Source organism: Cyanistes caeruleus, chromosome 14 (genome assembly GCF_971803275.1).
Source record: "Cyanistes caeruleus chromosome 14, bCyaCae1.hap1.1, whole genome shotgun sequence".
Lineage (NCBI taxonomy): Eukaryota > Metazoa > Chordata > Aves > Passeriformes > Paridae > Cyanistes > Cyanistes caeruleus.
Window position 1 is genome coordinate 4,628,094 of NC_141714.1, and position 27,648 is coordinate 4,655,741.

Here is a 27,648-nt window from a genome sequence, read left to right on the forward strand (position 1 = left end):
GTGGAGAATAAGGAGGGCTTGCTCAAGGCTGCAACAGAAAGTGGGTTGATGGGACCCAGCCACAGCAGCAGGAGCACTGTGGAAAGGAGACAAAGGGAAGTGCAGGGCCAAAGCCCAGTGCTGAGTCAGGTTGAGCAAGAGCTGTCTCCCTCCAGTCTCCAATCCCCACTGATTGTGAAACAGACACTGGGGCCTGAAGCACAGCCTCCACCCCCCATCCTTATCTTTCCTCTTCCTCCTCCAGGACTGTGCCCAGGGCAGTAGGAGCTTGTGCAAAACAAGGCTGAGAAGCTCTGGGGCTAATTATTTAGTAGCTTCTGGTAATGTTGCCTGGGCCCCTGGGGACTCCTTGGCTAAAGGAGAGAAGGAAGTGCAGAGAGATACTGGAAAATTACTGTTTAATTCTTCATCATTACATCTGAGTGTATGGCATCTGGTAGACATGGGAAAAGGCAGATAACAACCCAGTCACTGCGAAGCTCTGCAGCCCTTCTCTTCCCCAGCAGCAGGGGCAGCCAGGCCCCTGGAGGGACGGCTCCAGCCTTGGGGAGGGCTCAGTGCCTGGTGAGATGCGTGTCCTTGGGCTGGCACTGCCTCTTCCTGGCCCTGCAGCCATCAGTACTCTTGCTGAGTGTCACAGCCAAGGAACTCTACTCGCAGGGCAATGTGGTTGTGCCACTGGCGAGGGTGTATCCTCACATAGCGGGCAAAGAGAGGGGACTCCAGGGTATTCGTCACTGTGCTCTGATGGTCTTGGTTTGCCTTGAAAATCTGGAGAGGAGAGAGAAATCAGGGATGCACTTTTCTCTGCTGGCATAGTGAGGACAGGGTCAACCCACACAAACACACCTTGGAATGCTTTAAGGAAGGAGGAAGCACAGCCTGGCTCACTGCTCTTGGAAAGAAATCCTGTGAGCATGTTTGCTGCCAAGGGCTGTGCTTGCTGCCCTGGGGGTGGCCATGGGCTCTGGCCACAGAGCAGCTCTGCCTACCTTCTCCTTGCCATTCTGCAGGACTGGGCTCCAGTGCACGCCATCCTGGCTGATGGAGACAGCAAACTCCTTCACAAACATCTGGGTGAAGAGAGCTTTGGCACCTTGGGTTATGATTGCAGTCACCTTCTTGGTTACTTCAAAGTCCACCTGCAGCCACTCTCTGGGGCTGTTGCTCTGGGGAAGGACAGACTGCCTTCAACCCTCCAGCAGCAATGAGAAATACACACTCATTGCAGCTGAAGCCAAGCTGGCCCTGCACTTCCCTGTGCTTCACCTGCCCTACCAGGCATCTGGCTGGAGCTGCTGGGTGCTAGATCAATGTGGCAGTGAGTGTGCAGCTTGCGTGGTGCATGCATACACTTCCCACAAAGCCCTGACTGGGAGACCCTGCTGGGGTCCCAGCTGCCTGCCTGGTATCTCCTTGCACAGGCTACCTTTGGCCTCCAGGCATTGGTCCTGCCCTGAAGGTTCAGGCGGGCCAGGGCAGGTGTCCATCTGGAGAAGAAGTTGGCGCTGTGGGAGGATGCAGAGATGTGCTCATCAGGAATCCCTCTGTTCTCCATTCCTAAGGGCATGGAGCAGCCTGGAAGAGAAGAGCAATATTTGTCATGGGGTAGAACAGTAACCTCATGGAGATGCCTTCTGCCTGCTCACTGCTCCAGCTGCCCTTTTCCCTGGCTACAGGTTCTTCTGTGCCTTACTGCAGTGCCCTGACCTGGTTGGGGCCCCTGTGTGCAGCATGGCTCTGGCCAAACTATTCCTACCTTCTTTTCTCCCTGGAGATTTTATCTAAGAGGAATGTGAAGAATTTATGGTGTAAGGAGACGTAAGGACAACCTGTATCCAGGGGAAAGACGAGAATACCTGGCAGGGAGACACCCTGCATATGTGTGATCAGGTGTGCCTGTGCACAGCTGCTTCAGAGACAGATGGCAGGTTTGGGGAATGGGCTGACAGCACAGCCCCTGCTGCTTTTAGCTGCTGTAGAGCAGGTGTGCAAAGCCAAAGAAAGGATCCCAGGGCACCATTTCCTTACGTTGCACTGTTGATCAGAACCATCTCACCTTCAACTGGCAAAATCAGAGTAAAAGCCAACAGCATCTGTCTCTGCTTGTTTTCTGCTCCCCCAGACTGAGGCAGCAGCTCCCCATCTATCAGCTTAGCTGCTGCTGGAAGTTTCCTGTGCTTCAGTAAAAAGGTTGCTGAGCTCTGGCCCCAGGCTCTCCCTCTGGTATTTTTATCTCCAAGACCACAATGAGACTTTCCAGCTTTGTTCCCTCAACACCTCAGTGCCATCTCCAGCTCCCTCCTTCCCCCTCTGTAAGTGCCTGGGAGTCCTGGCACACATGGGGCTGGTGCTCAGCACCCCAGCAGACCAGAGCCCAGTTTTGGTGGTTGGTGTCTGGGGGTGGGACGCACTGTTGAGGTCACAGCCCAGGAGCTCCATGCGCAGCGTGGCCCTGATGTTGTAGTGGGTGGGGTGGATGCGGATGTACCGGGCTACGATTGGGGGCTTGAACTGGTTTGCTTTCACTCCAGTTGCATCCACGTTTCCAAAGAAAAGCTGCAGGGAAAGGGAGGAAAGGGATTGTTGTACCAGTGGAAAGAGATATACAGGACAAGGATTACTGGGGAGAAGAATGTTCATGTCAGGCACTTCTGTATCTTTTCACCATCTTTACAAAAATGGCAACTCAGGGAAATTATTTGAGATGAGGTTCAGGTCAAAGAAGTGTGAGTGGGCCACTGAGAAAGAAAAGGAGAAGAAACTTCGGGTCTGTGCAAATTAACTTGATTTCACGTTTTCACCAAACAAGGGTGAGAAAAATGAGGGAAAAAAGTCAGTCCTCAAACATTTGAACCTGGGAAAAGTTGTAGCCACAGATGGTATACACAATGGAGGCTTTCCTGGCTACTCTTTTCCCAATGGATTCATCAGCTTATGCATATTTAGGTTATGGTTTTTTTCTAGTGACTATAGATTTTCCAAATCATTTGCATCTGCACAATATTTTTAGAAAGGCAAATTTGCCTTTGAGGTCAAAAAAGATATGCAGGTAGAATCTTGTGCCTAACTCTAAGTAAAATGCAACATGACATTAAGAGGTGGATCTCACGGCCATGTGGGATGGTGGAAAGAGGTAGCTCAGACAATTTAAAATAAGACAGATGGACACAGACAATGAGTCCCTTTCTGATCTGTGATTCAGTCACCTGGCACTGAATGGTCTCTGTTTCTGCCCTGAGCTCAGGGGCTCAGGAGGTTTCTGCCTTGTGTACAGAGCTCCCCAGCCCTCATCACCTCAGGACACCCCATTCAGGGAAAGCAGTCTGCTCAAGACCCTTCACCTTACCATCTGTGTGCTCGTGGCATTCCCCTTGTACGTCTTCCACCTTCGCCCATCAAGGCTGTAGAACACAACAAACTGGGAGATGTAGAAGCTGGAGAACTTTTGTCTGGCCCCTTGGGTTTTTATGCCGTGAATAATGGTGGGATGCAAAAGATCCACCTGAGAATGAAAGTCAGGGATTCACATCTGATGAAAAACTCAAGCCATGTTCAGGCAATGCCCCGTAAACCCACAAACTTGCTTCTCCTGACATAACTGAGCACCGGTTATGAGTTATTAAAACAGTTGTTCATAAGGGTGCAAGTCAGCCAACAGCTGGGATTGAGCAGAGGAGAGCTCCTTTGCTGAGGTGAGCTGTTCTGCCTTGGTCATTGGGGGATTTTTGCACAATCCAGTGCTGCAGCTGGACCATCAAGTGATTTTTCTGCTGCACTGAGGATGGATATGGGGGTCAGAACAGCAGCAGCCTGAGCAAAGCAGCTGCCATTAGGATCTTAGTGCTCCCCTGTCAGAGGGAAGAGGAAACAGAAGGATATAGCACGGGAGGCCCTGCCCATCCCTGAGCTCTTCTGCATGAGCATGACCTTGCAATGCCCCCAGTGGTGCCTCCAGACACAAGGCCCCTCTTACCTGGATCCAGGCATTGCTGCGGTCGGTGCTCCAGGCATTGACGGAGCCGGTGTTGTCCAGCCTGGCCAGGTGAGGAGCCCACTGCCCTGCAAGGAGAGAGCACAGACACAAGGATGCTGCTGGCCCTTGGTGCTGCCTAAGGTGGTGACAGGTCCATCCACAGGACTGGGCCTGAGGATCACCCTGGGGTTTAGCAGCGACACACAGCAGGGCAGAGCCCTGGCACAATGGGCCAGCCGTGTGAGAAGGTTCCAGAAAGCTCCAGATCCTGACTGGGATGTTGACATGAGCACAGATGGAGGATCCCTGTCCCAGGGACTCAGCACAGCAGAATTTGGGGCAGGCAAACATATGAGTTATGCTGGCTGAAGCTGCCCTGACCCCACCTGCCCTCCAGCTACTCACCATACTGCCCCGAGGCTGTGATCTGAGAGTCTGCAATGCCACGTGAGGCCATACCCAGGGCATTCTGGCAGTCTGCAGGGAACAGGGGAGGGCAGAAACCAGGGAGAGTTGGTTAGATAACAAAAGTCTAAGTAGGGTAGCAGCCTTCAGGCTCAGGGAGGTTTTCAAGCCTCCAGGAGCTCCCAGGCTTGTTTCTCTCACACTAAGGGATAGGTTGCAGAGGCTTCCACATCCATCCCTGAATTTTAGGATAGCCAGAGGTTCTTGCTCACACCCCCTATGTCAGGAACAGAGAGTTTCCAGCATCAGACACAGCAGCCTTCTGCCAAACTCATTTCCCTGAGTCTATGACCTTTCATTCCTATGTCCTAATGTTCCAGCAGTGCTGACAAGTGTCTCTTCCTTATACCCACATCTTGCTCCTCTGCCTTTTTGTTGCTAGGCAGCATCTTTTGAAAACAAATATCACATTGCTAAAGGAAAGTCTACCTGACACCCCTGTCTCTCTCTGTCTCTCTTCTGGTCTGCTGAGCACAGGGATATTTGTCTCTTATAATAACCATTATTATTAGCGACTTGTCACACCTTGGCAGCTCCACTGTGTGTCAAATGCTCCTGGAGAAAATGCAAATTTGAAATCTTAAGCGGATTTTTAACTTATGGTAAAGTTTTCTGGCTGACATTTAATAATCTTTTAGAAACAGGAGAGAGACTGTCACAGTGTGATAAAATACCACTCTCCCACACCACTTCCCAGTCCTTACTTATGGTGAGTTAGAAACTCATGTTGTTCTGGGGTGGAATCAGAGCTGTACTGTGGATTTTGCATTTGCTCTTGGAGTTATTCCTATTAGGCCAACCTGCACTGAGCATCACTCACTATCTCCTGTCACTGCTCTGTGCCTCAGTTTACTTCCTGATATATGGCCAGGCCATAGGTCTCTGGGCACTGTATCTTACTGACAGCATGGACAGGGACCAGCCCATGCATGCACTTGACTGGGTAAGTGCATTTTATGGAAGGTCTAGGGACCCTCAGATTTGGAAAACAAGAGCTCTTGGAGTAAACATTTGCAGGCTGATGAAGCTGGTCTCCCAGCCTTCACCCCAGCTGTGTCCCTGATTCTGTGCTCTCTGCTGACTTTCTTCCAGAGTGAAAACCTGGTAGATCCCACGTGGGTCACCCCAAGAGAAATGCTGAGAGATCTGTAGGGAAGGAAGCTCAAATACACACTGGTCATGGCTGTGGCCCAGGTGGGTCAGGCACAAAGAGATCACTCACTCAGGTCGTACACGAGGAACAGGGCACTCATTCCGGCTTGTTGGTGCTCTCCCACTTTGCACTCCACCCTCCAGATCCCAGCATGTGAGGGCCACATCTCCACTGTCCCAAAGACACCTGGCCAGGAATGGAGAGCAGAGCAGAGGGGAGTTACTGCCTGTAATGGGATGCCACTGTGCCAAGTGCTGTGCAACCACAGGGACAGAATAGTCCAGATCCACTTCCCCTCCTTGGTGTTTCCCCACAGAAATTTCCTAACGGCACAAACATGAAGCCCTGGCAGAGGGGAGTGCACAGTGCCTGTGCTGCATCTCACCAGGATAAAGGTTGTAGACTCCCATGCGATACTCCTGGCTAGTCCTGACACTGAACAGCTGCCCATGGAAGTGAACAGAGTGGATGTCCTCAGTGCTGCCCATGTTCAGGAGGTGCCATCGGACCCGTTGCTGCTGGGCCATCACCAGCCCAGGCAGGGTGTCACTCACGTAGCCGTTGATGGCTGGGAAAGGCAGCAGTCAGGAGGGACTCAAGGCTCTGAGATATTTCCATCCCAATATAGGTTATGGGATGGAAAGCACAAAGGCAAGGATCCTCACCGTGGAAGGAATGGTTTCTCTTAAAGTCAGGGCTGTCCTGCTGGATCTGGCAGGGAGGGCGGCAGTTTCTGTCCACGTTCTCTGGGAAGTACCAGCTTTTGGTCTCATCAAAGATGGTGAAGAGCAGGGAGAACTCCTGCACAGCCAGCTGCCTCCTGGAAACGTAGCTCAGCACCCCACGGTTGCAGATGATCAGTGGCCCAATGAGGCCTGAGTGCAGGTCCTTCTCCTGCCAGGAAGCCAGAAAATCAGGGTTTGCCTCCGAGCAGGAGACAGCACTGCTGCAAGAGGCACAGCAGGGCGGAAAGGGGGGAACACATCTGCATCCATGGCCTGGCTCCCACTCTGGGGCACGTGTAGGGAGGGAAGAACATGTTGGGTTTACTGGGGCATCCCCACTCTGCCCTGAGCTAAGAAAGGCTGCTCAGCAAGTGTTTGCATGTGCTTTCAAGAGACGTGGTGTCTGTCCGTCCAACTGTCCAACAGTCCCTACTGCATTGGACCCAGCAGCCAAATTCAGACAGATTTGGCATAGGAGTAAGGAAATGCAGAATGCTGGGTTGTTTTTTTGCAGGGCAGGGCAGGGCAGGGCAGGGCAGGGCAGGGCAGGGCAGGGCAGGGAAGGGCAGGGCAGGGCAGGGCAGGGCAGGGCAGGGCAGGGCAGGGCAGGGCAGGGAAGGGCAGGGAAGGGCAGGGCAGGGCAGGGCAGGGCAGGGCAGGGCAGGGCAGGGAAGGGAAGGGAAGGGAAGGGAAGGGAAGGGAAGGGAAGGGAAGGGAAGGGAAGGGAAGGGAAGGGAAGGGAAGGGAAGGGAAGGGAAGGGAAGGGAAGGGAAGGGAAGGGAAGGGAAGGGAAGGGAAGGGAAGGGAAGGGAAGGGAAGGGAAGGGAAGGGAAGGGAAGGGAAGGGAAGGGAAGGGAAGGGAAGGGAAGGGAAGGGAAGGGAAGGGAAGGGAAGGGAAGGGAAGGGATGAGCACCAGCATGTATTCATCGTTGTATTAGACACCAGAGAATCTACACAGCCCCAGGGAGCTTTCAGCATAGCCCCACAGGAAATTCCTTGGCCTCACAGTCAGAACCCAGCATACTGCCAACCTCTCCTTCCTGGGATGCCCCATGGAGACTCCCACCTACCAGGTCCACGTCGGAGAAGTAAGCCCAGGCCTTGCAGTCGAACTCCTGCGTGGTGGGTGCCATCTGGGGCAGGACTTTCCAGGAGTATTTCTGCTGGCCGCCAGGCTGCACCACCCCACCCTGCTGTGTTGTGCCCTCATAGGCTGTCAGTGTGGAGTGGAAGGAGAAGGGCCGTGAGGCCAGGTTCTTGAACGTCACCTGCACCAGAGGGAAGGCAAAGCAGCAGAATATGTGAGGGGGCAATGCTGACAATGCTCTAGAGCCTGGTGGTGGGTCCAGCCAGCTGGTGGGAAGGATGTCCCCGGTTCCCAGACCTCCAGCTGGTTTCCATGCAGTGGCCAACCCCTGCTGAACCACAAACTGCAACCGTGTGGTGCAATCTCTGGTGGAAAGCACATCCTGGGTTCATGTCTGCTGGATGAGGCCCTTTTCCTGCTCAATGGAAGCAAGGTCAGCTACACTACTGCCTCTGGAGCCCAGAGGGGCTGAATCCATCCTGGTGAAGATTTCAATGAAGAATTCAATGAAAAAGCAACTTCTCCAGGGATACAAGTCCTTTCACCTTCTTCTCAGGTAGGTGCTGAAGGACCTTTGGTAGTGTGGGAAGCCCAAGCCTGCCCTCATACAGAGCACCTAAAAGAGCTGTACTGAGCCCTGCTTAGCTCACTACCCTTTTTGCAATCTCTTCACCCAAAAGGCTTCCCATGGAGCCCAGAAGCTGATCAGGCCATGCTGTTGCAGGGGTTGGGTCTGTCTCAGGTCCAGGGCTTTGCATCTGAACACTCTGAGGTTCCTAGTAGCCCATTCCTCCAGCCACTGAGGTCCCTCTGAATGGTGGCTCTGCTTCCCAGTCTGGTGCCATTCACATGCCAACAGGGCAGCTCCTGTCCCCAGTCCCTGAAGGTTAACCCATAGGCACTGCAGAGCCTGCAGGCCCACTTCAGCACTCCCTCTGGCTGAACTCCAACAATAATGGGGGAATTTATGGTTTTATAGGAAATGGGAACTTTCTACTCACCATGATGACATCTTGAACTTCTGCCCTGATGTAGGGCCCGAGGATGCCCAGGTGTTCATCCAGCTCTCTGCGCTGCACCAGCTGCGTGAAAGAATCATCCAAGTACTCTCGGAAAACCACCTTGCGGTACTGCCAGGAATGCTTCCTCTTGCTTCTTCGGGGGTCCCTGCAGGGGGATGCCAGTTAGGTAGGTCAGGTGACACTTCCCATAGTGAGGACAGCCATGGCAGGGTTGTTACAGGTCAGGGGGATACAGAGCCAGAGCATCCCTTACCCACTTGCAAGGAAGCTCAAAGTTTCTGGAGGTTTAGCACCCCTCCCCACCCTCCCATGGCAGAGGGGAGTTGCTGGGACCATCCTTCCCCTGGGCTGCTTGGTTAAGTTGTACTGGTACAGAACTGTGATCCTGCCTGCCAGGATATGCCATCTCATGCATCATGCCATGCCATGCAGTGCAGGAGGAATGCATGCAGGAAAATCACACTTACGTTGCTTTTAGGAAGTGCTGGGGTCTCTGGTCCCCATATTCCCACATCACCTCCACTGCTGCAATGAAGTATTGCCGTATCTCCCCCTGGAAGGAGCGCGGGTCATGCTCCTCTTCCCCATACATGTCAAAATCCTCCATGGTCTGCTCTGTGTCGCTGTACTCATCGTAGTCTGCCTTGGCAGTTTTTGAGGGGCTGAAACGTGTCCCATTGTTCAGGGCCAGTTCCTCCCCGTGTCCTGGGATGTGGCCCCTCTCCCCAGCTGTGTTGTTGCTTTCCCCATCCTCCTTGGGCTCTCCCAGACCCTGGCTCTCTGTCTTCCCTATTTCTCTGAGGACATCTTTCCTGCTGAGCACCTGACATCCATGAGGAGTGTCTTGCACATACTGTGCTGGCTTTTTGGTGCTGTTGTTGTTGTGAGCAGGACTACTTGGAGACAGTGAACAGTTCTCTCTGACGGCTGATTTCAGAGACATTCCTTCTGGGCTTTGCCCAGACATTCTCCCAGGCACATGGTCCTCTATGGCATTGGCCTTGAGCTGCTGAGGCTCAAGACTGAACAGACCCAGCTGCTCCACAGAGTTCGTCTCCTCCTCCATCTGGCTTTTCCCCTGAGCTTGCTCGCTCCCAGGAGCCCCCAGCACCGCAGCTCTGCCTGGCTGCAGCTCGGCCAGAGCTGGGCTGTGCAAGTCCCCTGTGTTCACCACAGCCCCTGGGGAGACTGGGTCCCAGTTTGAGGCCAGGTGTGCAGCCTCAGCAGGGACCTGCCTTTCTGAGCTGCTTGCTGCCACTGCTGGTCGTGTCCCCAGTGCTCCCCGTGAGGGGAGGGACCGTCTGCTGCGCTGAGCCCTCTCACTGCTGCCCTGTACCACCCTGTCTGTGCTCAGCCTCTCCTCAGGATACATCTCATCCCTGCCTGGATGTAGCCTCCTCTCAGCCACCTTGGATTTTTCTTCCAGGCTCTTCAGGGCCACCATCGCCTCAGGCAAGGTGTCACTTGATACCAAAGACCTCCTTTTGAAGCGAGTGATGCAAAAAGGGGAATGAGGTCCACACGCCTTTGGAGCTTCCTTATTCACTGCTGTCTCAGGGGCCTGGCTGGCCAGATCCTGCTCTGCTGTCTTACCATCAGAGAGGAGCTTCTTGCTGCTGGTGTTGGGAAGACCCAAAGCTCTGCTCTCCAGTGACCTGGCTTGTTTAGGTCTCCAGTCAGAGCCACTCGTGCTTCTGGCTGTAACTCTGTGTCTCAGAAACTGCTCAGAGCTCTTTAGGAAACTATTTGGGAATGGCCTGGTGTCATTGGTCACAACATTTGGTTCAGAAAATACAATACTGTCCAACTCTGCTAATTCCTTAGCATCCTGAAACACTTCTTTCAAAATTACTTCATCCCTCTCTTCTGTCATTACATAGCTGGATGGCTCAAGGTCATTGGTATCTGCAAAGGTGGTGTCTAGAAGGCTGGTGCCTTTGGCAAGTCTACTGGCTTGTTCTATGCCACTTTTTGCAGGCAAGGAGTTACTCTCAGCTGTGAAGATTTCTCCTGGTACAGGTTTATCTGACAAAGAAACATTTTGCTCGTCAAAACTTTCGTAAAAGCCTTGTGAAACCACTTTGTGAAGCCTTTTTTCCAGCCTAGCATCTAGGTCATTTGATGAATAATTGCTTTCTATGGCATGACTCTGAACCACAGCATGAGAAGTCCTATTATCCTCTGTCTCATCTGGATATGCAGAAGGATTGTTCAATGTGGAGGAAGAGTTGTGATCAGTACTTAAAGATGGTGCTGTAATGATTGTCTCCTCTGAGTCATACAGTTTAAAGGATATTTTATCAGCCCCTTTTAGCAACTCATTACTCTGTGAAGACACATCCTGAAGTGCCAGGTTGTGCTCCAGATCATTCTGGTGAATTGAGCTCCTGTTCTCCTGAAGAGGGGCTTTGCCAGCAGCATAAGCAATGGAGTCCCACAAGCTTGTTGCATGAGTAGTTGTCTTTTGAGGCTCTGCTTCCAGGTTCTCTATCCTACCACCAGACTGGACTGTCGTTCCTTTTACTGGCTCCTGCACCTCTGGGAATTTTGTCACTTTTGTTCCTGCCAGAGCATCTCCTGGAGCTGCTGTGGCTTGGTGCAGCTGTTGCTCATCTTCTGAGCTCACAGTACCATGGACCCTTCCACTGACACTCCCCAAGTGTTCTCCAGGTGGGGTTGCTCCAAACCCTTCATCCTGGCTGATGATTTTTGACAATTCTTCATCTTCCAGGAAGGACTCATAGGACACTGGCTCATAGCTTTTCTCTGGCAGGGAAGACATGGAAATATCATGTGGATTTTGCATTGCTCCTAAAAATGTTGATGTTCCATTAGAAGAGGGATCAGAAATCCTGCTGTTGCTCAGGACAGCCCCATGTTCTGTCAGGCACAATCTTATCCTCTCTGTCTCATTTCTTGAAGAGGAGATGTTGTTCAGTTGCTCATTCACACAGGACTTCTTTCTTTTAGAGAAGCCCCTAGGCTGGAATTCAAAAGCAACCTCCTCCCCATCGTCATACGCATAATCTTCCTCATCAGTGTCTTGCTCATACTGGCACTGCGAGACCGTGAACTTGGCATGCATCCCTCGGTCTCTGAAATCAGGATTTAGGCACCCCAGTGTCCAGACACCTGTCTCAAGAGAGTGCAAAAGGACACCATCAGCCCACTTCAGTGGGAAACTGGAACAGATGCCATTCCTGTGCTGCTCCCTTGCTAGTCCAGCCTATATTTTCAGGCAGCCTCTGGCTCATGGTAGTGATTCCATGCTTTTGTAGTCCCTAGAGTGTCTTACAGCTGGACCCACAGCATTGCTGGCAACATGCAGGGTGAGCACCATCAGCAGGGCTGGTGTTTCCTGGCAAAGCATAGTGAGCTACACACAGCTGTGAGGGCCCAAGTACAGCTTGGTGAGAGCAGTTAATGCAGTGAGAACCCACAGAGCCTCCAGCAGCAGCAGCAGTCACCATAACCCACCCGCAAAGACATCCTGGTGCTGTCAAACACACCTCTCTCCCAAAGACAGCCACCACATCTCTCCCACTGAAGGGGAATGAAAGGAAAGGCTGCCTCTCACTCACATCCCCAGCCAGTGTGTTTGCTCCCAGCAGAGAGGGTGAGATATGTGATTTCTGGGCTCTGCTGCTGGAGAGAGCTGCCACCTGCTGCCGGCTGAGCTGCTGCTCTGCTTCTGAGCAGCAGGCAGGAATCTGAGCTCAAATGGATGCGAGGCTTGGCTGGGTTATACAGAGCTCCCTGCGGTGTCTAGAAACCCTGACAGCTTGGGTCAGGGTGCAGTGCCCATTACCATCATATCAGTGTTGCAACCACATGGTAAATCCTGTGTCTCCTCTGTGACTGAGGAAATGGTTTGACAGCACCTCTTTTGCCAGCACTAAGGAAAAAGGGCCGAGTGGGGGGAAATATAACTGAACTCCAAAGCAAATCTTTTCTAGGACTTTTCTGTGGCTGCTGTTTCTGTCCTTGCAAAAGTCTGGAGATAAATGGCATGACCAGCAGCTGAACCCACAGCTGGAACAGCACTGCCACTCCCCTGGACCTCCGAGCTTGGAGCCAAGATTGCAAATGTCCACCAGGCTCATGTTACTGCAGCCAGCTTACTGGTTTGGCAGCGTGCATGACCTTAATACACCCTACTAATTAAGTAAAATACCACAATTCAATTTATTTGATTTGAAAGATTTAATCACTGCCTTTCATTTTGCTGTTCCAGCATCCCTTTGCTCTCAGAGCTGTCCAAAGGAATTGGGCACCAGAGAACTGGCTGGAGGTGCTTGCTGATCTCTGCTGGGATGCCAAGCCCATGGTTTACAGAATAGCCCATGCTACTAACCTGGCTTTTCCAAACTCATGATGACTGTTTCTCCAGAAAATGGGAAAAGAGTAAGCACATCCTCAAAGACCATGTTGTGCTTGAAGGTATTTCCAGAGAAGAAGATGGAGAGGAAATCTGTTTGGGCCCCAACACTCAGGACATACCAGTACACAACGTCGTTCAGGCAGAGTTTTGTTTGGAGATTGTCAAATACAAAGCCATTAATAGCTGGAAGAGGACAGGGGTGAAACATTTCAAGACCAAATTCTCCCCATGGCTGCTGAGCTGCTGTGTATCCCCTGCTCCTTCCCTGGGGCAGGGATGAGCCTGTGTCTGCAGGGGCGTTCCAGGGAGCCCCTGGCTGGGTACTCACTGTGCATCACATTGGAGGCATAAAACTGTGAGTCCTGGGTATCTACATGGGTTGCATCAGAGCAGAACCTCTTGATGTTCTCCTCCAAGTACCAGCTGTAGTTCTCATCAAAGACAGCAAACAGCACCAACTTCATGTTGTCTGACATTATCTAGAAAAGAGAAGGAAGAAATTATTCCTGGTCTGATCAGAGCATCCCTGCTGCCCAGGGTAGCTGTCAGCTCTCAGTCTGGTTGCATGGAGAAGTTTACTGTTATTTTACAGGGGTTAGGGTGCAGGTTTGGAGAAAAGAGAGCATGCAAGGGAGGATGGGGAAGGCAGAGGCACTAGGACTGCTGATAGGATTGAAGAGAACAAAACAGACAAATTTGTTTTTACCTAAACATTTCACCTACCACAGTTATTCCAGCCTTTCAGCCTAGAAGTTGAGGCAACAAAGGAAAGACGCCCCACCTGATTTCCCCTCTGATCCATGGACTTCTTAGAGCAGATGAGAAGCGGCCCAATCAGGCCTGAGGCCGTGTCTCGGACTGCGTCGATGGAGCTGTAGTAGAAACGGGTGAGGCAGCGAGGATCTGCCTCTGTTGGGCCATCCTCAGCAGTGAGACTCCAGCTGTAGGTGAATGACTGCCCAGGGGGAATAGGAATATCCTTCACATCTTTCTCTGGCAACACACAACCCAAGAGCAGACCAGTTATGTCTGGGCTGCTCCTGCAAGTAGTGATCCCACTTGAGCTCAGAAAGGTTTCCTGACCACACAAGCTGCAGAGGGAACCACCCATGCCCATCCCAGGATCCTGGTGGGATGTGGGGTGGCCTTGCACAAGTCATGGTCCTGGGAGCACAGTAACAAGGGGTGAAAACAGTTCTGGGAATGAAATGTGGGGGAAGAAAACAACCCCAGAGCAAAAACTACAAAGCTGCGAGAGGGAGAGTCTGAGTCACAGTGAACCCCTACATTAATGCAGGTCAGAAGGAGCCCAGGGAATGAGGGCTGTAAATAAACTGCAAACACAGGCAGGATCACTAGGATGGTTCCTGCATCCTCAGAAAGTGGAAGCCTCCAGGATGGACCAATTAACATGGTCCCAGCTCTCTGATTGAGAATGCCCCTTCCTCCACTCATCACTGAAGCCCTCCTTAAAGACAGGGTTACATGGCACCAATGGAAACATGAACCTGGAATCATCACAGTGCCTGGGATTATAGAGTGTAGGTGCTTGGATGAATGGACAGTATTACCAAAGGCTTCAGGAAACTCTCCTGGCCCAGGTGATATCCCAGGTTCCCATGGCCTGCCTTACCTGAGGGTCTCACAGCATAGTAGGGCCTGACGCTGGTGAGGCCGTGAGGGTAGATGTTGTAGGGTCGGCTGGCCAGATTCCTGAACACGATCTGAAATGAGGACAGGCAGCAGGAATGTTTGGTGGTTTCTGATCCCTGTAAGCCCTCAAAGCTGTTCTCAGTGTCCTTGCAGAGAGGGAAACACCAGACAGCAGTGCCCTGGGGTTGACTACCTGTCAATGATCAACAGGAGGTACCCGGACATGTCTGGGACCACAAAGTCAGAATATAAGAAACCACAATTTCTCTGGGGTGAAACTGTATACTGTCCAGTGTTCTGGGAGATGTCTGTTTTAGGGAGGGCATGAAAATATCAGATTTATCAAAGAGAAAGTTGCTGTCTTTAGTCTTACTTTACTTAAGAGTCAGAAGAGGTCCATCAATCCAGGCCTCAGAGGACCAGGACATTAAGTATGCACAGCAGTCAAGAGCTTTAAAGGGCTCCCCACTTCACTGCATGAAGCCTTTCCTTTATTTCTCTAAACAGCTCTGTCACATGCCCACAACTGTACAGGGAACCCCAGAGAGGGAGCAGAAATGTGAAGCTGCTGGAAACCATCCCATTCCTCCCAGCTGCAAACAAGTCAAGTGGTCAGGAAGGCACTTCGGGAGACAAAAGCGACAGTCCCCAATCCTGCAAAGTAACAGCAAACAGATGGAGAAGAGTAGAGGATGAGAGGACACTCCTGCCTCAGAAGAAGGTGCTGGATGTCATGTATTAACTTACACAGTTTCTTAGGCACCTGCAACAAAGTCAAATCAGAGGGACTGGGCTATATTCAGTGCATTTCACTGAGAATATTTACCTTAAGCTGCCAGTAGCATTTGCCTTTCCAGTGAACTTTTAACATTGCCAAACATGAAAGAGCACCTGAATGACTTAAGTCAGACATTAGCCACAAGCCAAGAGCTATTAGTAGGAACAGCATCAAGTTCTGATGTTTCCACAGTGGAAAGCTGCATTTCTCTTACCTTAAACTGATCTCCCACCTCCCCCTTGATGACAGGGCCCAGAATTCCCTTGTCCTGTTGGTTGGAAACCTTGCGCTTCTTGAAGGTTCTGTCCTCATACTCCACAAACACCACTTTCTTATACTTTGAACCGATCCGCTGTGGGCCAGGCTCCAGGTACAGGCTCGTCATGTTTCTGCAGGCAAAGACAGAAAAAGAGCAAGTGGCCACATGCAGGACACTGTCAGAAACAGAGCAAGACCTTCCATCATCCAAGGACCTGGCAGATGGCTGAGAAGTTCACCAGGAGTTGTTGTCTGCTCAGAAGGGACTGATGCCAGAGGCTTTGGTGGCAGAGAGACAAATGCCCCGGAGACAAATGTCTCTGAAGGGCATTTGGTAAAATGGAGCAAAGTCAGGTCCTGCTTTCCCATAGCCTCCCCAAGACAATTCTTGTCCTGCATCCATACTATTAGCATTAATAAAGAAGAACAAGACTGTCCAGGTTGGGCAGAATGAAAAGTAATTTTGGGGGAAAAGTCAGGGCTGCCTGGAGCAGCCTCATGAGCACACATGCCCACTCTCACCTGTTCAGAGACACTGGTTTCACAGGGGCATAGTCCCAGTCCATTTCCTCAGCTGCAATGTAGTAAGTCCAGGTCATGGGCTTGTCTTTGGCAAAAGAGCGTACTTGGATAATATGGTGAATTTCCTCATCTTCCTCAGGGTAATCCAGGTCCTCTGGCTCATTTAACAGCTTCCCTGTCTTCAGCAGACGTTCTTCAGGACACTCCTCCACCTTTGCATAGGCCTCCATGCCAGCTGGGTTCAGACAAGCCAGCAGAAAGGGTCACACTGATGTGTCAATACAGGCAGGCACTTGCCCTGGGAGAAATCTTCTCCATACTGTTCCCATCAAATGAGCTAACATAGATCAACCCATGCCATCTGGTATGGGCCAGACTGCAGGTAGATGTAGCACCAGGGAGCAGGAGGGGCCCTGGAGCTGCAGCACCACACAGAACCCTGAGCCCAGGCCATCCCCTGAACTGCTTTTCCCCCAGGCTCTTGGAAAATAAGGTTACCTTGCTGATGGGACGGTATCTGGCAGAACATCCGAAACCAGCCAGCTGTTCCTGGCATGGTCTGGGCTGTGAGATATGTGGCAGGGGAAATTTCTAGGCTGCTGAGACGGTGGCTTCTCACCAGGAATGTGTGGCCTTCAAAGAAGATGGAGTGGACTTCTGGCCCAGAGCCCAACCCAATCACATGCCAGTGGACCTGCTTCTTGAGGCACAGTGTGAGACCTGCCAGGAAACAAGGAAAGCACCCAGAAGTCAGCACTGTAACCAGCCCTTGTCCCCACTCTTGGTGCCATAGATTCAGAGTTTGATGCTGAGTCTGACACTCTATCTATGCTGATAGAGTCCCCTACTCCTGTGCTGGCTTCAAGCTGGAGAAATCACATATGAATGTGGACTGTCTGAGCAAAACAGAGACACAGGTCACATCATCTCCCTGAGATAAGACCAGATTTACAGACTGGGGGACTCTGGGAGGGTTGCTGTTAGGAGCTCACAATCGAGTGCAGTTGCAAAAGAGAGAGATGTGCTCCTTGACCCTATAAACAGGGAAACTGGGCACTGGAAAAGAAGAATAATTTGTCTGATCACAACAATGGCAAGGCAGATACTAAAACATTGCATCTGGAGCAGGGCTCCAGCACGTAGCAGTAACTGAAATACCACAAAGGGCAGAGAGGGGTCACCAGGATTATTTGAGTGCTGGAGAAAATTCCTTCCTCAGAGACACTCAAAGAGCTCAGTGTGCTTAGGAAATTAGAAAGAACTTGACTGCATTGTAAAATTACTTTCCTGGGGAGAAATTGATGTGTGCTGAAGGCCTCTGTAATCTAGCAGGGAAGTTCCAAGTTCCTGGAAGTTCAAGCCAAACAAAGTCAAATACAGCGTCAAGCACTTGCTTTTGGCAGAGTGCAGAGGTGACTGGAACAGATCCCAAGGGCCTGGGAGGAAACTGGGTGGAGGTCCCATCCTGAGGCCCTCAGCTCTCCATTTCCAGCTCTCTATCAGACACCTCTCAGACCAGGTCCTGCATCCAGGGAGGGGGATGCTGAGTGGAGATGGATAATTTCTCCAGGGAAAACACACTTTGTAGACACAGAGGTTGACCATGTGGTTTCCTTAGCTCTTAAGTTTTATGAACTTATCAGGACAGGGAATTTAGGGGAGTTTTGCTTTTGCCTTTTACTGGAGAATGGCCAGACCCAAGTGGGAGTTCTTAGGATGTGGTTCACCAAAGCTGCTGGTGGTAATGACTCTCCTGATAGTGTTTCCCTATCCAAGTTTGCCTTGGAGATTCCTTACTCTCAGACAGCTCTGGATCTTTTCCCAGGAGAACCCAGAAAATACCAACTTTTGTGTTCACTGAGGTTAAACCCAGCCTTTTATTTTGCTCTTCTGAAGAAGAGGAGTCTGAGAGAAGACCTTATCACTCTAGCTGCACCAAGGAAGTTTATGTCAGATATTGGGATAAATGTCTTCACTGAAAGGGTTGCCAAACATTGGAACAGGCTTCCCAGGTATTTAAGACTTGTATATTTGACACTCAGGGACATGGTTTTAGTGATAGACTTGGCAGTGTTAAATTTACCATTGGACTTGATGATCTTAAGGGTGTTTTCCAGCTTAAAAGATTCCATGGTTCTATTCCCAAAATCCTATGAAGGTGTTTTAGTGAGAGCTAAATGCTACCTCCAGCCTTGTTCACAGGGCTATAAAACTGCTACCAGCATTATTCTTTTAGACCTCCAAGGATGTCAGCTGCACTTGGCAACACAGACAGCTGGAAACAGCTCCTGCCCTGCTGTAAATGGGAAAGGCAGATCAAGGAGCTGAAATATAAGACTCCCTCCGAGGTGAATACAGCCTAACACACCCATCACCTGGAAACTCCTCTTGATCTCTTTTCTCACATCCTTTCCCAAGCTACCTCAAGTTTATAGACCTGGCTCCACCCCTACTCCTAGCAGCTCCCATGCCCCTCACCGCTGTCCCTGTCCCACCAGGACTCACCAGGCAGTGAGCCATTGATGTAGCCATTGATGGTGTGCAGCTCTGTCCTGTTGTGAGCCTGGGGCTGAGCAGCTGCTGAGGAACCCTGCTCAGAGTACCAGCTTTTCCCTGTGGAGAGAGAAGGGTGCAGTCAGCTTTCACTTAGGAACATATCAAAGAACAAGTAAACCTTCTCAGGGAGGTCGGATCTGTGGTGCCTGTGGAAATCCACAGCACACCTGGCCATGGCTCTGCATGGGTGTGGGGGTGACCACTACACAGGACAGGGAATGACTCTCCTCTTAACCTGTATGATGGGAACAAGGCCAGGGCATGGGATGGCAGAGCTGGGTGGGCTGCAAGCTCCCTGCACCTGGTGAAGGGAAGGAGGGGCAGTACTGTACCAGGAGCACACTGGCTGGGGGGACTGCACAAGCTTAAACCCTTGGGAGGGATGTGGGTGCTGAGAAGCTGTGCTCACACCATGACCAAAGCAAATGCCCCAGACCTGGCTGAATGCAGGGCCTGACACCAGTCAGTCAATAATTACCTTCATCAAACACTGCGAAGAGCAGAACAAACTCTTTCTGCTGGCCTTCATTCCCATCACTTGCCAGGGTCCCTGCAAGATGCAATGAGATGGATTTCTTTAAAGATCAGCAAGCAACACCCAGAGAATTCCTTGTGCTCTTCAAGAACTGGTAAACCAAGGCCAGGCTGTGCTTTGCTTTTGTCATGTCTCACAATTGCAACAGCCCTGCTTCCAGTCTTGCAGCCCCCAAAAGTCCATGGTTGAGAGGCAGCTGCCCTCAGAAGGCGTCAAAAGGTCAGTTTGGTACTGCTTCCTCTTAGACCTTTGCTCACTGGAGAAGCTGCTCCTGGTGAGTCACTGGAGCCTGCAGACAGTGCCCAGTCATTTCCAGTGACTATAGAGGGGTCTGGACAACTACTTCCAGGATATGTTTCAGCCAAGGATGACCAATCTTACTCCAGTCACATCTTCTTGTACCTTATGCTGTCAGGATGTCAAGACTGAACCCCAGGAGCACTTTCATTGAGCACAGCTCACTGACTCCACTGCCATTCTCAGCCTCAGGAAAGCATCTGTGATTATTCTGCTTTTCAATTAATGGTTGCATATGGCCTGTCCCCACCCTGTGCTGTGCTTACCAGGTCGGCACACGAGCAGGGCTCCAATCAAACCAGAGTTGATGTCCTTCACACTGTTGGTGTTGGAGGAGTAGGAGTGGGTCAGGCACGTTGAGTCGTCCTCCGTTGGGCCCTGGTTTTCCTGGATTTCCCAGACATATGTGTGTGTCTTCCCAGGGTCCACCCTGTTCCCCTCCTTCTCTGTCTGGCTGGTCTCATCCTCATACCCTGCTCCTAAAACCAAAGAAATGGCCAGATGTCACTGAAGGTTTATCCCCAGCCCACCGTGGCTACAGAAATGCCCTTTCCTCCAACCCAGAACACAGCCCCTCTCCACCTCAGGGGAGTGAGTCCTATGGGCAGTGACAGAGCTGTGCCACACTCACATGTTGGGCTGTGCACCCACCACCTGCCCTGAGGCTGGACAGCACAGTCTTCCTTGCCCTAAACATCCAACCTAAGGTTTAACCCCTGTAATACCTCTATAACTGATACAGGTTTGCTCTGCACTGTTTGCTCAGCTCATTTCTGGGCTGGGCATGGCATCTGTCCTCACAGAGGGACATGAATAGCAGGGTGAGGGTGGGATGCACATCTGGCAGGCAGGTGCCAGAGCAGGAGGTGCTACACAAGGAATTGCAGCACCCGAGGCTGCCCAGCTCACCTTCTGATGCCTTCCAGTAGGACACTCCGACAGCATGGAGGTTGTACGGGCGGGAGGCCAGGTTTTTAAATGTGATGACCACTGTGTCATAGACTTCTGCTCGAATGGTGGGGCCTAGAAGACCTGAAGAGGATAAGACAACAAGGTCAGGCAGCTGGGGTCAGGCAGCTCACACCCTGCCAGAAACCCCAAAGGGTCCTGGCTTTCCATAAGCCCCACACAAGTGGTTGTCCCTCGTGCAGCACGGCAGCATCAACTGCATCAGCTCCAGCAAGGCTCTCTGCACCCCCAGGAGCTCTGCCAAACTGGGATCCACCCGGGTGATTTCCTGCTCCTGGCTGAAGAGAAGCCAGCACCGCAGGTGCTTCTTACCCATCCACGCTGGCTTGAGCTTGGGCTGTGTGAATGAGCCATCAGGATACTCCACAAAAACAGCTTTCCTGTAGCGGGGAGGGACACCAGCTGGGGGCAGACGTGGGCCTGCATGCCCCAAAACGCTGCAGGAGGAAGGAAAAGCCAAGGCTGATTGCACAGACCCATCCATGCATGGGCAACAGCCATCCTCTTCCCACCAGCTTGCTTGCTGGAGCCCCAGGGATTGCTCACCCTGCTGTGTCCTTTGGATTTCCTGACAGCTCCCAGGTATGTTTTGCTCATCATACAGATGACAACAGGGCAGTGATTAGTGTTGTGGTGTTAGTCATGATGGAAGAAGACACGAGGCCATACCCAGATGCAGCTGGGACAGGGCACGGCAGCAGGTATTGCTGCCAGTCTCCTGCCTCATGCCTTGTCCAGCTTCATGTTTCCTTGGCAGCAGGGACACAGAGCATTGGCAGTGCCATGATGACCTGTGCCCTGAAGCCATCCCCACCCCAACTCCAGCCCCTTCAGGTGTGGCAAACAGATCACATCATGTGTAACTCATATCCTCCCCAGCTCCCTGCCCAGGAAAAGAGACTGTCGGCTGCTGGCAGGTGTGGCAGTTCGCTTTGTGTCTCAGCAATGTCTACACATTTGGTTCTTTTCTGCCCAAAATGGGATTTACACTTCACAGCAGGAAGATAAAGGAGCCTTGAATGTATTTCAAACCCCACTTATCTCTGCTAGCCACTTTCTATCTGTAAGAAGCTTAACAAATTCTTTTTCCAGAAGGAATGCTGCACATTTATCTGGATAACAAAGGCATTAATTTCTTCAAGGATTTTAGAGGCTGACTTAGCCCAAGACCATTTCCAGTAACCAGACAGACCTTTGCAGCCTTGTTTTGTTTGGAGCAAAAGACAGGTGGTATTTTCTTCCCACTTAAGAAGCAGGGAAGGTTGCTGTCCTGCTCTGACTAACCCTTATTTGAGCAGCCTTTCCCTTTGTGACTCTTCCCTGAACGGAAGAGGAAGGAGACGGTGTGACTCAAATTTAGGAAAAGCAATGCACGCTCACCCCTACAACTGGAAGCCACTTGCAGCTGGGGGATGCTGTGGGGAGAGCGGGCCCCACTCTCCTCAGGGGCAGAGCAGGATGGGAGCCCATGAAAACCCCACGGGCACCCAGCTCCTGTAACACCACATCCAGACTGGCAGGAACCCCCAGCACAGCCCAGTGCCACTGCACTCAGCTGACTTTGCCCATGAACTATTATCATTCCTGGCTTGATGGCAGTGGAGTCCAGCCCCAACTTTGCTCTTCAGTGTGTCCCCACATTGGGAGGTAGCTGTGCTTCAGGGTAGCTGTCCACTCTCAGGAAGATGTGCCTTAATCTCTAGCTCACAGAAAGCCCAAATTTGAGAATGCAGCCCTGAGATATGATGGTCTGGTCCTGCCCAGTAAAAAAGGCAGAAATCCTCTGGAGCCAGGGGGATTTTGCTGGCATGCAGAGGCATGGCTGGGAAGGGACCTAGTGACAACAGGGCTTAGTGCTGGGTCCCAGTGCTGGCAGAGCAGAGCGCACAGGAGACAAGCAGGCAGAGTTCAGCCTAGGGATGTCTGATCAAAGTCTTCTGGCCAGTCCTCTGTACTTGGGGTCCCCATGAACTTCCTTTCCCAATGGCAGCAGAAGCTGAGGCAGGCTGATAAGTTTCTGGCACCTTGGATCAGCATTGTTAGCCACACTATCTGTTCATCTCTTGGAGCTGGGAGACATCCTGCACTGCCAAAACACTCAGACATGGGCTGCTGCTACGTGTCCAGCAGCTCCATGTCCAAGCTGAGATCCCTGGGGCCATTGCAGGATATGCTGGTCCTGGCTCCGACCCTGCTGGTGGGGTTGTGTTTGGGAGGAAGAGAAACTGAAATCATGGGGAAGGTGTGAGCAGCTCTGGCCTGGTGTGTTGCAGCCCATTAATTTGACAGAGCTTTCTACAAATATGCCAGAGAAACCCCTGGATACATATGAGGGGTTTGGAGGTCCTGCCTGGAGATGCACCTTTGGAAGCTGCCATGAGATGCTGGTGCACTGAGGGAGAACGTGGGGAGCAGAAGGCACCACACACACAGCTCAGAGACAGCCCAGCTCCAGGGGCAGCTCTGCCTGCCATGCTTTCTTGGCTCACTCCTGCATGCCCCTTATATCCAGCCTGGCTGTTTTCCTGTGCCCTCCTCTGTCGCAGGGAACTGGGCTGAGGTTGCAGGGCCATGGAAAAGGCACCATCATTCAGCTAGGAACAGCCATGACAAGCAAGCCCTGGTTCCCAGCACGGCTTCCCCAGGAGCTGCACAGCTGCCCAGGAGTTCTCTGACTCTCCAGGCTGGAGCACACCACCAAGTCCCTCTGAGACAGCCAATGTTATCTTCCCCCATTTTTAGAGAAGGACAAGTGGCCTCACACTGCCTGCCAATGCCCCGCTCATCCCCAGGCAAGGTCAGGTCCCTGAGTCACTCCAGGGTCAGAAATAGTGCCCGAGTGCATCATAAAGCCAGTGCTGAAATGGAAAGCCACAAGCCTGAAATAACAGTGTGAGCAAAGTCATCATCTCTACCACAGCCTAAAGGATCTGTGGGCAACATCAGTGAAAGCAGGGCAAGGGGGATTAGTAAAATAGGGGATGCTGGATGCAATTTTCCTACTAAAGTAATCAAAAGGGGGAAAACCAACATTACTGGGATAAAGTGATTACAGCAGCTAGTCAGGCTGACCTGGGTCATCCCTAGAGCCTGGCTTCCAGTGCCCGACCACAGCTCCTCACTGCTCAGGCCAGTGTGGGTCTGAGATGGGGCCATGGGCTGCTACTGCCTCAGCAGAGAGTCTGGGGAAGGGGATATGGAAACAGGGCAGAGGGAATGGGCACATCTTGATCCACAAGGGGTGTAGCCATCCAGATCCATTGTCCATGCTCAGAACACTCACAACCATGCCTGTCCAAGCCAGATGTGTCTTCAGACAACACCATCCTGATGCTTGAGCAATACAACTCCCATTTTTCCTTCTTACTTCAAAGTACACATGCAAAACCATCATGCCTTCTTCCTTCTTGCCACTGTGTATGAATACCATTCTTTTCCCAAACACTACAAATTATTTTCATTTCCTTAAAGAAAAATTTCAGCCCCAGCAATGTAATGTACGTAAAGATATAAATAACTAAAGCTGGATTTTACCAGGGGCAGACATAGTGGAAAGTTTTTGCTGCTAAGTTATGACAGGGTGGGCACAGCCAACCTTCCTCTGCAGTGCCGAGGGAGTCACAAGTGCCTGTCTCCCCTCAACCCTCCCCCCTAAAGCCCCCAGGATGCAGAGCAGAAAAGAAAGCACAGGTAGAAAATCAGCTCATGGCTCCTAGCACAGACTTTAAAGGGTTATAGGCAAATGTCATTAAGATAAAATAGTGCAGGACAGTGATGAGGAGCAGGTATGCATCTTTCTCAATTCCACCTGCCCCTCACCAGGGGTTGCACTTAGTGACTCCCCATCATACCACCCCTTCCCAGCTGTACCAGCAGCTCACTGCACCCACCTGGCCAGGTTGCCCCCATGTACCTGCCTGCCTGGAGCCAAGCTGACAGTGCCACATGCCAGGGTGGGAGAACACCCAGGACAGGGTTCTAGAATTGCAAAAGGAAGATCTTTACCCTGCAGGCGCTTGCAGCACGGACAGCAGGTCACTGTGTGTGTAGTCCCAGGTGGTTTCCACTGCAGCAATGTAGTATCTTCTCACTTTGCTGATGCCCTCCTCAACCAGGCAGAGGAGCAGGAGGCTGCACAGGGCTCCCACCAGCACCATGCCTCCTGGCTGGGGACTGCTCTGACTTCAGGAAGAAAAGTGAAAAGGAAGGAATGAGAAAGGAAAGAGGAGAGAAAAGCCTTTATCTTCTCATCCAGCTGTTGTAATCCACCAGAGATGATGATTTAAAGCCAGCACTCACTTGGAGCACTAAAAAGTTTCTCAAAGATGTCAGGAGAGGAATCACTTGAGCAGGTTTGTGCAAAGACCAGCATGTGAATGATGGACTTTCCTGTTCTTCTTCTGGCAGTGGCAGGAGGAGAGGAAAAAACAAAAGGAAAGGGAGGGCAAGCACAGTGGTAAGTTCCGCTGCAGGACCCAGCTGGCTCGGTGTCCTGGCTCCTATCTGGGAGCAAGATGAGGAAAGGGAGGGTTGCAGAGGCAGCAGAATTTAGGTGTGGTCTTTGCCTGGTCTCACCTTCTCTGTCACCTCTGAAGAGGAGAGAAGGTTGCCAGGGATGCAAATGTACACACGTGATTTATTCCTGTCTCTGGGATGCCTGCACCCCAAACAGTGATGATTTGGCCACAAAACCTTGCCTCAAGCCACGTGGGAGGGAGTGGATTGGGATGATTCTTAGAGTCCCCTTCCCACCAGCTGCTCCTCTTCTCCCAGGGTCCTGCAGCAGAGCTCAGAGAAGATGCACCGAAATATTCTTTCAAATTTCTTTCATTTTACTCACAAATTTTCAATCTCTTTTTAAAAGCCCATGAAATGCTCCTCCCCTCATCAATGCACACACGTGTGCTCAGGCACACACACTGCCATGTGGTTGTCCCTTGGCTCACGAAGGCAGGAAGATGAGGAGGAACGCCCTGCATGGTCCCAGCATCCCCTGGATGAGGGAGGTAGGGAAATGTCCCATAAATCATGTCACAGGGCAGCAGGAGTGCAACGGGGGCAGTGACCCCTTTGGTGACAGTCCCAGTGTGTGCAGAAACACCCATGTGACAGGTCTTGGTGATTGGGAAACAGGGACACAGCGGAGACAGTGGAGGGATGGGCTTTTGGGGGTCTCTTACATGAATCCTCAGCACAGGGTAGAAACAGATTCTGTTTCACACCACCCACTTTGCTCCTGGGGAGGCAAAGAGTGAGTAAGAAACATTTTCTCCAGCTTGCACACCCACAGTTGGCTCCATGACTAGCCTGGGGCTCCTTTTCTTTGTGAGCAACAACTCACCTCACTTTTTCCAGCAAGTATGTTGGGGCAAAGCAAATGGTGTGTCACATTTGGGGATGCCCCAGGGTGCTTTGCATCCTGCCCTACTGCAGTGAAGCAGAAGAGTACTCAGAAATGGAGAAAAGAGAGTTTTTTGGGAGAGATACAGGAGATCTGGGCTGTGCTTCAGGCACCAGTGTCCCCTGCTGTGGATGTGACTTTATTTTAGTCATCCCATCTGGGAATCTCCTGGTGCTGTGCGACTCACCTGGAAAGGCTTCCAGAAACAAGCAGATGGGGAAAACATGGCCAGGCAGACAACACGACCACAAAGAGGGCAGCTGAGGGGGGGGAGCATGGGATGGGCATGTGGGAGGGTTGGGATAGGCTTCCAGGAGGGGTGCTCCAACTCTGAGTGCCAGAGTTCTGCATGGGGCAACAGAGAAGCTTCTTGACTCTAACCCTGGTAGGGATGCTCTGGGTACCATGGGATGACAACTGGAGATCACAGAGGACAGTCAGGAAAAGAATCCCTTGAGGGCTGCAGTGGCAGGAGCCTGGACACAGCCAGAAATTAATGGATGTGACACTGGCAAGTGCTGAATTAACCATTTCCTGCTACTGGGAGGCAGCTCCGGGTTCCTGGCCCAGAGCAATAAGAGGAAACCTGAGAGACAAAGTCTAACCCAGGGGGCCAGAAAGAAAATATTATCAAGATACTCAAGGCTGTGGGAAAGGGAATCCATGTGTGAAAATTGGAAGTAACTTGGGGAGGGGGCTCAATCCTGGCCTTAGCTGCAGACAATGGCAGCTTTGTGCAGGCACACGAGAGCCAGTGTGGAGCAAATTAGGCCAAGAACAACTGGACATCCAGAGGCCCATCCCAACTGGACATCCTCCTTGGCCCAGCATGCCAACCTGGACCTCACATGCCCCAGCAAGAGCAAGTGTGATCCCAGCCAGTGAGTGCCATTAACAGCTGTGGAGCTTCCAAGGGCTCTGCAAACCCATGTGGGAGCCTCTGCAAACTGTCAGCATCCTGCTGACAACCCATGGTTGGGCCAGGCAGCAGGTGTGCTTTTGAGAAAGCTGCAGAGAGGTATTGGCATTCCTGCTGGAGCTCATCTGCCCATGCCCAAAGGCACCGTCCTCCTGTGCAAATGTGATGGAAAAGCCATGACAGCCTCCTTCCATGCAGACTCACAGAGAAACATATTTTGCCAGAGCCAAGGACACACACACACACAGAAAGTGCTGGTTGTTTCCCTGAAATGTGCAGTTCTCACCTGGAGCGGATAAAAATTACTCAAAATCATTTGAACTATGTCTCATTTCTTTTGGAACTTTTTTTGTGTGTGTGTGAGAGTGAACAAGCTTCTCAGGAATGCTGAGTATCTCAGAAGCAGCAGCCACACACAGGGCACCAGGAAAACAGTTGTGCCATGTGGCATTGATGTGTTTGGAGCACCAGGCATGACCCCTTATATCAGCACTTCCAAGTTACTGCACCCCAGCAGTGATGGGACAAAGAGGGGCTCATTATATCCAAGAACAGTGCAGTTCTTGGATGGCCAAACTCAGACACAGGGACCACCAGGGAACAGCAGGGCTGATGCCATCAGCACCCCTGAGTACCCATAAAATGCATCCCTGATGGATCTACCTTAGCATCACAGTAGAAATACTGACATGGAGGAGGTCCCAAAATGAAGCCTGCTTTCCTCTGCTGGGTTTCCCTGCAGTAAGTGGGTCAGTGGAGCATTTCTGCTTTCTCTCTTGTTCCTCACATCAGAGGCGTCTCTGAATGAGTCAGGCAGCAGAAGCACTCGCTGGAAGCTCCCATGGGCTGGTGAGTTCAGCCTGGCCATGGAGGCTGGAAGGTTGTGGTGGTGCTGGGAGGGAGAGAAAGCCTTTGAGATGGGGAGTGGTGTTTCATGCCTGTGCCTCCAA

General features: G+C 51.6%; 1 protein-coding gene across 3 annotated transcripts; it reads right to left on the bottom strand.

Annotated features, from left to right (window-relative positions):
* Positions 1-381: 381 nt before the first annotated feature.
* On the bottom strand, positions 382-27,073 carry F8 (coagulation factor VIII). 3 transcript variants are annotated; one of them, XM_086851089.1, is made up of 28 exons: positions 24,954-27,073; positions 24,678-24,778; positions 24,384-24,560; positions 20,691-20,815; positions 20,319-20,441; positions 19,676-19,888; positions 19,056-19,127; positions 18,527-18,634; positions 16,520-16,741; positions 16,022-16,256; positions 15,456-15,630; positions 14,444-14,534; positions 13,592-13,803; positions 13,139-13,289; positions 12,784-12,993; positions 8,897-11,561; positions 8,409-8,574; positions 7,391-7,588; positions 6,260-6,488; positions 5,980-6,162; positions 5,664-5,780; positions 4,382-4,453; positions 3,977-4,062; positions 3,350-3,505; positions 2,415-2,559; positions 1,430-1,578; positions 993-1,169; positions 382-771 (listed from the first exon to the last, which is right to left on the bottom strand). In XM_086851089.1, exons 3-28 carry the CDS (start codon positions 24,533-24,535, stop codon positions 616-618), a joined length of 6,588 nt encoding a protein of 2,195 aa, XP_086707215.1. In that variant the 5' UTR covers positions 24,536-24,560; positions 24,678-24,778; positions 24,954-27,073; the 3' UTR covers positions 382-615. The 3 variants fall into 3 exon arrangements, with proteins under 3 accessions (XP_086707215.1, XP_086707216.1, XP_023782737.2); XM_086851090.1 differs by lacking the exon at positions 24,678-24,778 and having other exon boundaries at positions 24,954-25,086; XM_023926969.2 differs by lacking the exon at positions 24,954-27,073 and having other exon boundaries at positions 24,678-24,809.
* Positions 27,074-27,648: the final 575 nt, after the last annotated feature.

Coding starts and splice junctions, on each gene's coding strand:
- F8 (XM_086851089.1), bottom strand. CDS start 24,535: ATGGTGCTGGTGGGAGCCCTGTGCAGCCTCCTGCTCCTCTGCCTGGTT. Junction 13,290..13,591: donor TGGATCAGAGGGGAAATCAG/GTGGGGCGTCTT, acceptor TCTCTTTTCTAG/ATAATGTCAGACAACATGAA. Junction 1,579..2,414: donor CCTGGGCTGTGACCTCAACA/GTGCGTCCCACC, acceptor CTTCTCTTCCAG/GCTGCTCCATGCCCTTAGGA.